This window comes from Ornithorhynchus anatinus, chromosome 12, assembly GCF_004115215.2.
Source record: "Ornithorhynchus anatinus isolate Pmale09 chromosome 12, mOrnAna1.pri.v4, whole genome shotgun sequence".
NCBI classification, from domain to species: Eukaryota; Metazoa; Chordata; class Mammalia; order Monotremata; family Ornithorhynchidae; genus Ornithorhynchus; species Ornithorhynchus anatinus.
In genome coordinates this window covers 19,148,738-19,162,201 of record NC_041739.1, presented here as the reverse complement: position 1 = coordinate 19,162,201, position 13,464 = coordinate 19,148,738, and the positions used below count along the sequence as shown (strand labels likewise).

General features: G+C 40.4%; 1 protein-coding gene across 1 annotated transcript in view; it reads left to right on the top strand.

Moving 5' to 3' along the window:
• The window catches only part of LOC114815562, a 97,593-nt gene extending 85,122 nt beyond the window's left edge, over positions 1–12,471 (top strand). Inside the window, exons 17-20 of the mRNA XM_029076849.2 lie at positions 927–1,010; positions 4,237–4,360; positions 9,143–9,233; positions 11,415–12,471. Of these exons, the coding sequence (XP_028932682.1) occupies positions 927–1,010; positions 4,237–4,360; positions 9,143–9,233; positions 11,415–11,489 (374 nt within the window). The 3' untranslated portion in view covers positions 11,490–12,471. The remainder of the gene's footprint in view (positions 1–926; positions 1,011–4,236; positions 4,361–9,142; positions 9,234–11,414) is intronic.
• The last annotated feature ends 993 nt before the right edge of the window (positions 12,472–13,464 follow it).

Sequence of the window (13,464 nt, the reverse complement as noted above, 5' to 3'; positions counted from 1 at the left end):
TGATTTCCATATTGTGTTTTTAAATCTTGTCTTAAATCGAAGACTGCCTGTAAAGGTAACTGCTGACGAGAATAGTTCATTTGGCAGAAAACTGGAATTCTGGTCCCTCAGATGGAGCCTCACCTGTGTCCTTAATTTTCCTTGAGTATTTAGGAAGTATTATTGTATAAATGAATTATTCTGCTAACTGGGGAGTTTTCATTTGCAGGCAGTCTTCAACTTAATACATTTCAAGTATGGCAAGTGGCAACTAAAAATATTTCTAAATTTACACCTTGTTTCAGCTTTACAACACATTGGCTTTGACTTAACAATACTAGCCTTGTTTACAATACTAACTTTACGGCCTGGGCCACTGGGCAGGGGTGTCTGGTTATCTGGTGTCTGGTAGAGTTGGGAAAAAAAATGTTAAAGGTCTGATGAAAGGAATGAAGACGAGAAAAGTTAAAAAGGGGAGCAGCGGGGGCCTGGAGATCAGGGGGACACAGAGGGGTCACCAGGAAGTGTAAAAGCATCCATTTTACCTACAAAGTAAAAAGTCACCTCCCTTATCTTGGAACCCAGCCTGACCCATAGCTATAGAACCCATCTATTGATTGAGTACACAGTTCTGGTTGCTTTTGGTAAAAATGTGTATCTGACATTGGTTGTACATTCCAAGCGCTTAGTACAGTGCTCTGCACATAGTAAGCGCTCAATAAATACTATTGAATGAATGAATGAATAATGCCCCTTTTCTAATACAGTGCCCATGAGAAAATTGATTCTAATCTCACATTGTGACTTAGATGTAGCAGTCAGATATCACTTGTATCACAAATTCAAAGACTGAGTTTGGAGCCTACTGAAAAGTACTTCATCTAATTGTGTCAGCATGTCTTTTAACATGCTTTAGTTTTTGGTAATTCCTTTCTGTTGTTATGTAGATCTACCAAGTGGCTCACTGTCCTATCGATTAGAAGAGTTGGCCTATACAAGAAGCGGGGACAAAGGCAATTCTGCAAATATAGGTATTTGTCACTTGTTTTATGGTATTTCTGATTAATGTATTTTAATATAAATTATTATGGTTCTCACAGATATTGTCCCATATGCTCCTTTGGAAATCATAATTTTTGAAGGAGAAAAATATATATAGAATCACCCTGTGAAACCCATAATTATAAAGACTAGCATAATGATTGAGAAATTTGGAATAGCCAAAGGATTTGAATCTATATGGGGGAAAATTCCTGAAGTTCAGAATCTGGGAAAACCACATCTGCAATTACAAATCAAATCTTACAATTCTGTGTTTGTAGTTAGGCAATGTGAAACCAACCCGACTTGCTTTTATAGCACTGTCAAAAGGCAGAAACAAAATTTGGAGTTGGGAGGAATCCTTAATTTCACAAAGTTTTAGATGAAACCTAAAAGTGAGAAGAAAATCAGTTTATTCCCAGCAAAACTAATTAATTAAACTCTTAAATATAGAGTATGTTAGACTGTATGTAGTAACCAATGCAATAAGAGAGCTTTAAATATCCTACAAATTTACACAAATTTATTTCTCAGAAAAACAGCTTTCATGACCTTCTAACACATTCAGACTCACTGTGCATAGTTTATTCCTCTAAAAAGTGTGTTTGAGTGGCCCAATTTTCTATTTAAATTCAAAGTAGATTGTAAATAAACGCCTAAACCAAATCTTCCTCTTCAATCAAATTGCTAACAAATATCCCCCAATCCAGGGTCATTTGTAGTATAACTGCATACCCAAGAGTTTTGTCTTTATGAGTTTAAGCTATTTCTTACCCTTTCAAACCTGAGAAACAAAACAGAAGAGCACATGGATCCAGAAAATTATTTAGACCAAAAAGGGCTGTTGCTTGTCCAAAAATGCATAGCAGAAAAATAGTTCTGCTTCCAATTATGAATCCCAAAATAGAGCCATGCTTAGTCTGCTAAGGAATTAGTCAAGAGCCCTGTCAAAGAAAAACTTCACGGACTCTGCATTGTGTTCATTCATTCAATCGGAAAGAGCATGGGCTTGGGAGTCAAAGGTCTTGGGTTCTAATCCCAGCTTCTCCACTTGTCAGCTGTGTGACCTTGGGCAAGTCACCTAACTTCTCTGTGCCTCAATTGCCTCATCTGTTAAATGGTTAAGACTGTGAGTCCCACTTGGGACAACCTGATCAGCTTATTTCTACCCCAGCAGGTAGAACAGTGCTTAGCACATAGTAAACGCTTAACAAATACCCTTATTATTTTTTGAGTGCTTACTGTGTGCAGAGCACTGCGGGTATGTCTCAACTTTTGAGTAATCCAGAGCTTCTTTATATACAGTACACCATCTAATTTAAAGAGTTCAATACAGGATAAATCCATCAGAATAGGCAACAATAACTCCTTGGGATTGGGTTTTCCCATCCGGCCCCTACCTTGTTCTCTAGGTGATTTAACCCCACCCAATTGCAGGGCCAAGGGTCCTGATTAGATCAAGGAATAGTTTCATGTTATTTTTAGCTATTCCTTTCAGAAGACTAGAGAACAAAGGGAAGATGTATTGTGAACTACTTGCCTTGATAACCAAGCCCACCCAGAGGCAATCAAGCAGTCCGGAGCAGAAGGGACTAGGAAAAAAAGGGGGGCAAATGCAGGATCTCTATCCTTTTGTTTCCACAACCCCCGTATGACTGCTTCTAATTGTTCAGAGAACCCCAAAGTTCCTAAAATTTCCAGTTATTTCTGGTAATCAAGGAGAAGACACTTATTCATCTAGAGCCTACCTGCTACATCATAAGTTGTTTGCATTCCCATACAAATAAATACCTGAACTTGGCTACTATCCTCTTCAGAGATAGAAATGGCTTGAGGCATTTTAGCTTTCCTGGGACTAGAGTGAAGAAAACAGACTGAAACAAACTTTTTACAAGGAAACAGCTTTCTCGGTGATTCTAAGCATTTCAGTAGTCTGCAGGAAAAAAGTTCATTCAGTCATATTTATTGAGCGCTTACTGTGTGCAGAGCACTGTAATAAACACTTGGAAAATACAATTCAGCAACACATAGAGAATCCCTACCCAGCAATGGGCTCACAGTCTAGAAGAGGGGGAGACAGACATCAAAACAAAACAAGTAGTCAGGCATCAGTATGGTCAACATAAATAAATAGAATTATAGATATATGCACACCATTAATAAAATAAATATATGCATATATATACACAAGTGCTGTGGGGCAGGGAGGGGGTAGAGCAGAGGGAGGGAGTCGAGGTGCTGGGGAGGGGAGGAGGAGGAGCAGAGTAAAAGGGGGGCTTAGTGTGGGAAGGCCTCCTGGAGGAAGTGAGCTTTCAGTAGGGCTTTGAAGGAGGGAAGTGTGCTAGTTTGGCAGATGTAAGGAGGGAGGGCATTCCAAGACAGAGGTAGGACATAGGCCATGGGTCGACCCCTGGACTGGTGAGAATGAGGCACAGTGAGAAGATTAGCACCAGAGGAACGCTGGGCTGTAGAAGGAGAGAAGGGAGGTGAGTTAGGAGGGGGCAAGGTGATGGAGAGCTCTGAAGCCAATAGTGAGGAATTTTTCTCTGAAAAACTATTCAGAGAAGATGCTTAACAACTGTGCTGTAATAATAATGTTGGTATTTGTTAAGTGCTTACTATGTGCCAAGCACTGTTCTAAGCGCTGGGGTAGATACAGGGTAATCAGATTGTCCCACATGAGGGTCACAGTTAATCCCCATTTTACAGATGAGGAAACTGAGGCACAGAGAAGTGAAGTGACTTGCTCACAGTCACACAGCTGACAAGTGGCAGAGCCGGGATTCGAACTCATGACCTCTGACTCCCAAGCCCGGGCCCTGAGCCACACTGCTTCTCTAATTGGTTGTGCCTAAATACTTGAACCAAATTCAGTCTATTAGTTTAATCAATACTGGAATAATATATGTAGAGTTTTGTAGCCCTGAGAATCTTGGAAATTTAGTCTATAATAATTGTATCTGAAAAAGGTAAATTGAGATAAAACTTTGCATATAGAATCATTGCCCATCCAACAGTTGAGTATTTGAATTTTCAAAAGACTACAGGTCACATTTTGCCAGTGAAAATCAAATCAATGATATTAACTGCCCACTATTGCTAGAATCCAAAAATAAAGAAGTTAATTTACATAGGTTTTACCCAAAAAGCTCAGAAAGAGCTTAGGTAATCAGATAATATTGGTCTTGGTAATGAAATATTTTGTTTGCGAAACAGGTATCATAGCACGACATCCTCTCTATTACCCATACTTAAAAAAGATTCTAACTGCTCAGGCCATAGAAGAATACTTCGAGCATCTCCTACAGAAGGAACAACCTGAAGAACATTTAGTGACAAGGTATGCTGCTTATAGTCCCACAGTACCATCTTATATTTTCTAGTTGCAAATGATTTTTATCATTCTGAAATATCAGGGATTTTGTAACTTTTGTGGCTAAATAGAGAGATTATGTGTTATCAATTAAATGCTTAGGATACTTTAATCTTCAAGCAGGGGGGCCTAGAGGAAAGACCCCGGGGGTGGGAGTCAGAGGACCTGAGTTCTAATCCTGGATTCACCACTTGCCTACTTTGTGGCCTTGGACATGTCACTTGTCTGTGCCTCAGTTTCCTCACTTGTAAAATAGGGGTTAAATAACTGTTCTCCCTCCTATTTAGGCAGTGAACCCCATGTGGGACAGGGATTATATCTGACCTGCTTATCTTGTACCTTCCCCAGTGCTTAGTCAGTGCTTGGCACATAGTAAAAGTTAAACAAATGCCATGATTATTATTATCATTCAGCAAATTGTATTTTCACCTAGCCCTCTAATTTTTGAAAAGAGAAATAGATACGTAAAAATATCCTTTTTCATCCCCCCACCCCCCAAGGGTTTCCACATCTTTTGGCTTTCCAGTTCCCCTTTCCAACATCCTGAACTCACCTCCCCACGTCCCCCCCAGATCGCTACAAACCTCTCCTCCATTTTATATTCATTGAACTGATTAATTTTGTCTACAGCTCCAGTATTAGTGGGTCCCACCAGGGTCTTTCCTCGCTGTTCCTGCTGCCCCTGCAGCCATTTCAGAGGCTGGTGGTCCCTGCCTTCTGGAATGGCAAATCCTGGGGGACCAGAACTGCGATGGGGTGGAATGAGGAGGTAGGGAGGTCTAGGGTTTTTTCCTCTCCCCTCCTCCACCATCTCCCTTCTCCCCGTGGCCTGGACTGGTGGCTTTGCAGCCCCCCTTCCCACCTCAGGTTGGGGGCTTTACCAACCAGGTTAAGGATAAATAGAAAAAAGTCTAGGAATTTTAACAAAAGTGTAGCTGTTTAAGACCATAGAATGAAATCATATTATTTTTAATAACAAATTCTTCTTAGACGCATCAGTTAGTGAAACATGCCTTTCTTAACTGACACGTTGTAGAACCCTACACCAAGCTTCATAATGTTTACTTAAATGCATAATATTGTATTGCCAGGTGAGTGCTTTCTTTGTGTAGAATAATTCCAAAGATATGCCTGTGGGTAAATTTCTATGAAAAATATGGAAGCTAAGGAAAACGTGCACAAAAAAATGTCATTTAGGAGGAGGAGAAAGACTTACTCTCTCTTGGGCCATCTGGTTGTTTTGCATCCCTTTCTAGAAATAGAATGTGTTTCAGGTTGCTTTCTGAAAACCCATATGGCGTCAATCACCAGAAACATTTTACCAATGAGAGAGAGAGCTTCATTTCAAACCCGGAGACAAGTTCAGTGTAAACCATCTGTTATTTCTATTGCTAACTATGATTTTATTTCCTTTAGTCTCTCTGTATTCATCTTTAAATTCATTTTACTTTAGAACACATTATAAGTTCCCTTCACCTTAAACCACAGAGGCTTTTTATTCTCTTGATAGATAAATTTGCTAAACGGTGTTTTTTACAGAAAGGCTAATTTAGCCAAAGTTAACAGGAAAGTCTCTGGAAAGTCTGATCTCTAATGAATACCAAAGCCAACACAGAACATTAAAGGAAGTAATTAAAAAGGTACCCCATTGTGGCTAGGTATGGGAGGTCAGCCTGAACAGTGAATTTTCCTATTTTTATGAGCTTCTGTCACAAATTTTATGTTCCTTGAATGTGTATGTTTGAAAATAAAGTTTGAGGGAAGGAGCTAATTGCACAGAATTTTCTCTGAATACCTGCTGTATATAAATGACTTTTCATTTAACTTCAAAGTTGCTTTCATCAAATAAGTGACCCAACAAAAGTACAATTCTGAAGTCTGCCACAAAAGTTACTTGTCGTATTCTGCAAAGCAGAGAATAGTTCAGTTTCACCTTGTCATGGGCACTTTTCCAGGTAATTTTATTTATGTGTAATATATATTAATTCTTGAATTCATGGCATGCATATATTATACTATATGCATACATATAGACACATTGGGCTAAGTGTTGAGCAGTATTTAATCCATCCACTACTTCCAAATTGGATTACATTTAAGCCATTCCAGAAAAATATTTTCTACTCTAAACTTCAGAATTTCCAGGATTCCAGTAAAATCTGTATTTCTTCTATTTAAAGGCCTAATTGTAGCCCCATCTCCAAGCAGCCTCAAAAAACATAAGTAGAAGACAGGAAGACAAGTCTCTCAGGCTAGTTTTTGGGTCTCTTTCTCTTTTCATTTTACACTGACTCCCTTCCCTGGCTCATCCATTCCCATGGCTTCTTCAGCTATCATCTCTGTGCCATTGATTTCCAGAACCGACCTCCCACTTCTGCAATCTTGCATTTCCTCCTGCCTCCAGGCCGAGCTGGATTAATGCCCCAGGAACCCTAAACGGATCCATCTATGGGTCTCATACACAACTGCTTCCTACGGCTCCAGCCTCTCACTCCTGCCAGGATATGGGAGGGGAGGCATCCTTCAGCACCAGAGAACAGGCTGGCATTGGAAGGCATCCCATTTGTCCACTAAACCTTATCTGGCCCTCTACCCCCCAGTCACTGGAGATACCTTTGCCCTCCCTCAAGTAGGGTGGCTGCTGCCATCTGGCTGGGCTGTCTGTGATGGTAGCCAGAGGTCACCCTGAAGGGAAAGAAGATTGGATGCCAGCTGTCTAGGCACTTGGCAGAGTACATTGGAGTTGGTAGAACTCCCTCCCTCTGTCACTTGCAAACACTCACTACAAAAACCCTGGCCCCAGGGATAGGACAGGTGAGTAAGCAAGCATTCCAGAGCAAGAGAAGACTGACAGTTGACTCCTCGCTTGGGCTGCCCATCCCCTGCCAGCTCCCAAATTGTGCCCTTTGAGAGACAGGTGTGCTGGAACTCAGCAGAGTTGGCTGACTGGCACAGAATGCCTCATCCCTGGGGTTGTGCATAGTACACTAAAGCAGCTTGACCTAGTGGAGAGAGCACGGGCCTGAGAGTCAGAACCTGGGTTTAATCCCGGTTCTGCCTCTTGTCGGCTGTGTGATCTTGGACTAGTCACTTGACTTCTCTGTGCCTCAGTTACCTCATCTGTAAAATGGGGATTAATGGTGTGGGACAGGGACTGTATCCAACCTGATTAACTAGTATCTCCCCCAGTGCTTAGAATAGTGCTTGGCACATAGTAAGTGCTTAACAAATACCATCAGTAGTATTACAGTGCTCTGCACATAGTAAGCACTCAAATACCATTGTGTGATGGCTGGGAAGATTTGCAGGTGGGGATGAGGAGGGAGAACCAACGCTAAGCCAGGGCCATGAATTGTTAGGCAGGTGGGGTTCAGCAAAGTTTGTCACCTACTAAGCTTTGTTTTTTGGAAAGCTGCTGGCTTCACGAACAAAATGAACCCCAAACAACCAACCACTAGAGGAAAAAAACAAAGAGACCAAGCATTACATTCTGAAAGCCTCCCCACCACCTCCAGTGAAAAGGGGCTCCTTCCCAAAATGGCATCCAACCCCAAAAGAGGACTGTGCAGACTTTTTCTTATGGTATTGGTTCAGCACTTACCATTTGCTTAGTCACTGTTCTAAGCCTCGGAGTAGATATGAAGCAGTCAGGTTGGACACAATCCATGTCACATTCTTAATCCCCATTTTACAGATGAGGTAACTGAGGCACAGAAAAGTTAAGTGACTTCCCCAAAGTCACAGAGCCAGAATTAGAAGCCAGTTCCTTTGACTCCCAAGCCCTTGCTCTTTCCACTGGGCTACGCTGGTGTATTTAAAGTTCCCTTTACACTGTGAGCCTTGTGTGGGACAAGGACCATTTCCAACCTGATTATCTTGAATCTATCCCAGCATTTATTAGTACAGGGTTTGCCTCATAAGTTCTTAATAAATGCCACAAATATTATTATTTTGAAGCCACACAGCCACATGTGAACTTGCACTCTCTCCAGGCAGCCTACAGTCAATAGCACTTATAAAAAATGAAAGTATTTATTTTTAACTAGTTCTCATTTCAGCATCTTTCTAGGCACATTGGGTATGTCCTGAGGATCAATAGAATCTACTGTATCTTTGTTTTAATATTGTCTTTTTTCAAATATAAAGCTAAAAAGTGGAAACCAAAGGCTAGAACTGATTCATTATTTTCTATGTCATGATACCTTGCACAATTAATAAATACTATTTAATTGGGGTAATTAATAAGAGAAGCAGCGTGGCTCAGTGGAACGAGCACGGGCTTTGGAGTCAGAGTTCATGGGTTCGAATCCCGGCTTGGCCACTTGTCAGCTGTGTGACTTTGGGCAAGTCACTTAACTTCTCTGTGCCTCAGTCACCTCATCTGTAAAATGGGGATTAAGACTGTGAGCCCCACGTGGGACAACCTGATTCCCCTGTGTCTACCCCAGCGCTTAGAACAGTGCTCGGCACATAGTAAGCGCTTAACAAATACATTATTATTTGTCAACATTCCATAATCTCTACCAATCAGCTACTCACCCTCTTTCTCATTCACATATTTTGCTTTTCAGTGTCCCTTCAGTTCAATCCCAGGACTGAATCCAGGGATTTACCCTAGGTCACCCCTAGAAAAGGTTGGGTATGGCTTGATGTATAATTAGGCAGGCAAACCCTATTATGATGATCTTGGTAATAATGAATATCACACTTCTGTGTCAAATTGTAATCAACTGTGTTTCCCCTTTTCAGATATGAATTGCCAGGAATTTATGGATTAAACTTCGTTTTGAAAAATTCCCTTGGTGGTGGAGGAATTGCATCCCTGAGAAGTGACCCACAAGTATGTACCGTGACTAAACATTTTTAATGCTTTTTTTCTTTCTAACTATTCCATGAATGGTTGTAGTAATCTGGAGAGATGGATATATGATGTACTTAAAATTATTTTGAAAAAAGAAATCGCTACAAGTCCATATAGCCCTATATATTTGTAATTCTAAGCATTGCAATTCAGGGTATCCACTCAGAAATTAAAAAGTACAGTCAATGAATCAAAGCTATTTATTGGGAGCTACTTGTGCAAAGCATTCAAGTAAGCCCTTAAACACTTTGATATTTACCCCAATCCCACTATACTTATGTAAATACTCTTATACTCAGCTAATTCCCTTATCTTTAATCTACTTTAATGTTTGTCTTCCCCATGGGCTGTAAACTCCTTGTGGAAAGGGATCACATGTACCAATTCAGTAAGCACTCAGTAAATACCATTGATTGATTGTTTGGAAAAACATAATACAACAGACTTGGTAGATTCAATCCCTGCCCAAAAGGAACAATCAACAGGGTTCATTTCTGTGATATAGCCCCTTCATCCTACTCCCACATTTCTGTCACCTCCTCCTCTTAGAATTTTTTATCATAGTCTTAAACTTAATTTTTTTTCAACAGCTGCTCTTTTGTTGCTTCTATTCCTGAAGATAGCATGTAAACTTCAAGACTCAAAATATTAGGATTTTCCCTCAATTGAACATCCCTGATGGCCACTCAGTTCTTTGCAGGGTATAAATTAAAGGCAGCCCTGAACATTTTTGCCAAGGGTGAGGAAAACTGTAGACTCAAGGAGAATGGTGTCTGCTAACTCCTGAGCAATCAATCAGTTGTATTTATTGAGCACCTACTGTGTGCCAAACACTGTAATAAGTGTTTGGGAGAGTACAATACAGTGTATTTTGTAGGCAACGTTCCCTGCCCACAGTGAGATTACAGTGTAGAGAGGGAGACAGACATTAATATAAATAAATTATGGATGTGTACATAAGTGCCTTGGGGCTGAGGGAAGGGCGAATAAGGGATGCAAATCTGAGGGCAAAGGCAACGCAGAAGGGAGTGGGAGAAGAGGAAATGAGGACCTAATCAGGGAAGGCCTCTTGGAGGCGGTGTGCCTTTAATAAGGCTTTGAAGGTGGGGAGAATGATCGTCTGTTGGGTATGAAGAGGGAGGGCATTCCAGGCCAGAGGCGGGACCTGGGCGAGAGGTTGCCAGCAAGGCAGATGAGAGGATTTGAGATCGAGCAGCAGCTTTGTGTTGCTGTTTAGAAGCTGCTGTTTCTCTCCCCAACTTCAAGATCCTGCAGTGGGTTTGTCACTTTTTTTCCCTGTTGCCTCTCTGTAGGGCCACTGGTCCAGAATACTTCTACAGGCTTCCTTCCAGCAGACTGGAGAGTTGGGAGAATAACAGGGACCTCTACACAGTAGTGGGGGCTTGGAATTGGTACCATGTAAGGCACTAGACTTTGAGCCTTTGAGCCTTGTAGCCTTTGAGCTAGAGGGTAAGAGCAAGCCCAGGATGTTTTCAGAAGTCAGTGGGCTATGCAGAGTAGCCTGGCACTTATGGTACAGTCTGGCAGTTTTGCTGGGAGTTGCTAATGCCTGTTTTAGAGAGCAGCCAGTGAGGTAACCTAAACTGTTGCTGGGACATGCCTCACTTGTGTGAATTAACTGTCCACTAAGAGAGAGGGAAAAAACTCAAAATTGCATCCCTATGGGTATCCCAGCAAGTTTCCTATTTTAAGAACCAGGATAATCATGTTCTGGTTGCATCAAAGCCTGTTCCCCCTTGCCCCATAAACCTTCTGTTTAAACAAAAACCCAGATTTGGTTTGTGAACTTTAGTTCACTTTTGTCCACTAGATTTTCTGGGCCACACAGACTGATGGGGGACCTGAGCCATCGTTCATCTTTCCTTCCATAGATTCTCTCAGCTGTGGGTCTCGCAAAGAGGCAAGCAACAGTTTTACAGCAGGACTCTGCCAATTCTAATTTGAAATGAGAATTGTCTCAGGCAGTCCTATAGGACAAAAATGTAATAACACTTCCAAAAATAGAAAAATGGAGTTCAATATCTTATTTGTCAAAGAAAGGTACTTTTCAACTATTTTGACATGACTTTGGATTTACTAAAAGTTATTTTGCAGAAAGCGACTTGAAATGATTGATTTCCCATTTTGTTTATGCCACAGGGAAAAGCCCTTGGACAGATGCTTTTGGATTTCCAGATAAAAAATGTTCCTGATTTAAAGTCTTTAGTAGAATGACAAATTGTGGATCCATTTGGGGAAACAACTTAAATATAATGCAAAAATCAAATTTAAAGTAAATAAATGCAAAGAGCGCACGGTATAACACTAACACGGTGAGTGTTCACAAATATAGCAGTGGTGGGAGGGACAGGGTGATCATGGCATCTGCAACATTATGTACCACTAAGTTAACATTCTGTTTTACACAAATTACACTGCTTTGCCCAGGTGTAACATGTATGCATACTATTGCCATCAAAGAAAATCTCCTTTCTTTTCTGACGCATATACTTAAATGATAACAAAACGTGCTTTGCCATTATATAAATGTGCTTTTAGGGTGTGCTGTACTGGCTGAAAGCCAGGCGAAGCAGTAGCTGTCCCCACTTGTCTAGAGTGGATCTTAACCTGCACTCTTGCACAGGCAAATCTCATGTTACCTTGCAGTAGGTGTCCTCCATGAGAAAGGGACAGAGGGCAAGAAAGGAATCAGAGGTAACTCTCAGCAACCTGTTGGATATAAATAATCAGAGGTAACTTTCAGCAACCTGTTGGATATAAATAATGCTATTTGAAAGCATTAGAATTCTGCGTACAAATTGATTTAAAAAAGGATAGAGGGGTTTTTTTTCTATTGCAGTAGAAAAGACCCAATTAGGATATAGGGTGATTAGTATTATATACTGCATTTTAGTTAATAAAAATGTATTTAATCAAGTAGTATATTTCTTCATCCAATTCATGGGTGCATTTATTTAATTATCTTCAAAGAAGCAAAAGTAATAAGAATCATGCCTTTAAAAATTATGATTATATAATGCAAACTGATATCCTTTAGCAGACTAGATAAAATCACTAAATTCCTTTCTCTTGATGTGCAATGAGGAAAAATAGTTTCTTATGGAAGAGGAAAAATCACTATACTATTTTATATGAATTATTGACTACAAATATGTATATATCACTAATTTCTGATTAAAATGGCTAAAAATATTGACTCATTTCAGTAATGTAATTCTTCTATTACCATGCTCTGTTTTAAAAAGTTAAATTTGTTTTATGATCTATATTTATATTGAGGATTTATACAGTATGTTCTATAAGCTGTGTGACTGCATTCCTCAACTGGGGTTAAAATGAGAAGTGATATTCAAAATTGTTCAGGGAACAGCAAAGCAAAAACACTAGCCCAAAGAAAGGACAGAGTCCAAAACTCAGGTGTAATTCTACCTAGACCAATGAAGTGGGTTTTCTCAAATCGAAAGAAGTAGCATTTTAGTTTTCAACTTGGAAAAAGTAGAGTTTTATGCAAGTAAATGTAAAAAATGACACAAAAACAGATTTTCTGTTCTTCGTCAAGAGGAGTCATTGTTACTATTTTTTGATTGGCAACATAACTTTGTAAAGGTATAGAAATAAATGAAGGCCTTTCAGCAGAAATAAAGAAGGGGAAGGCCATAATGACCAGAGATCACTGTGGAGAGAGAGGCAGAATTTTTTTCTTAAAAGTCTTAGGCACCAAGTCACAGCCCCAATGGCTTTTTGGGCTGGGTGGGCAGTAATAGCTAGCCTTCCCAATCAGTGGTGTTTTTGAGTACTTACTTTGGACAGAGCGCTGCATTAAGCACTTGGGGATTGCAATAGAGTTAGTAGATATGATCCCCGCCCTCAAGGAGCTTACAGTCTAATGGGGGACATGGACATTAAAAAAAAATACAGGCAGGGGAAGCAACAGAAAATAAGGAAAGGTACATAAGTGTTGGGGGGATGAGTGAGTACCAAAGTGCTTAGAGTGTTCCAACTTAAGGGCATTAGTGGCTCAGACGGGAGGGGGAATGGAGTGGGGTGAGAAGGTCGTCAGGAAAGGCTTCTTGAAGGAGACATAATTTTAATAGAGCCTTGAAGATAGGGCATGGGGGAAGACAGACATTAAAGTAGATTAGGTATAGGTGAAATAGAATATTTACATACGTACTGTGGGGCTGGGCTG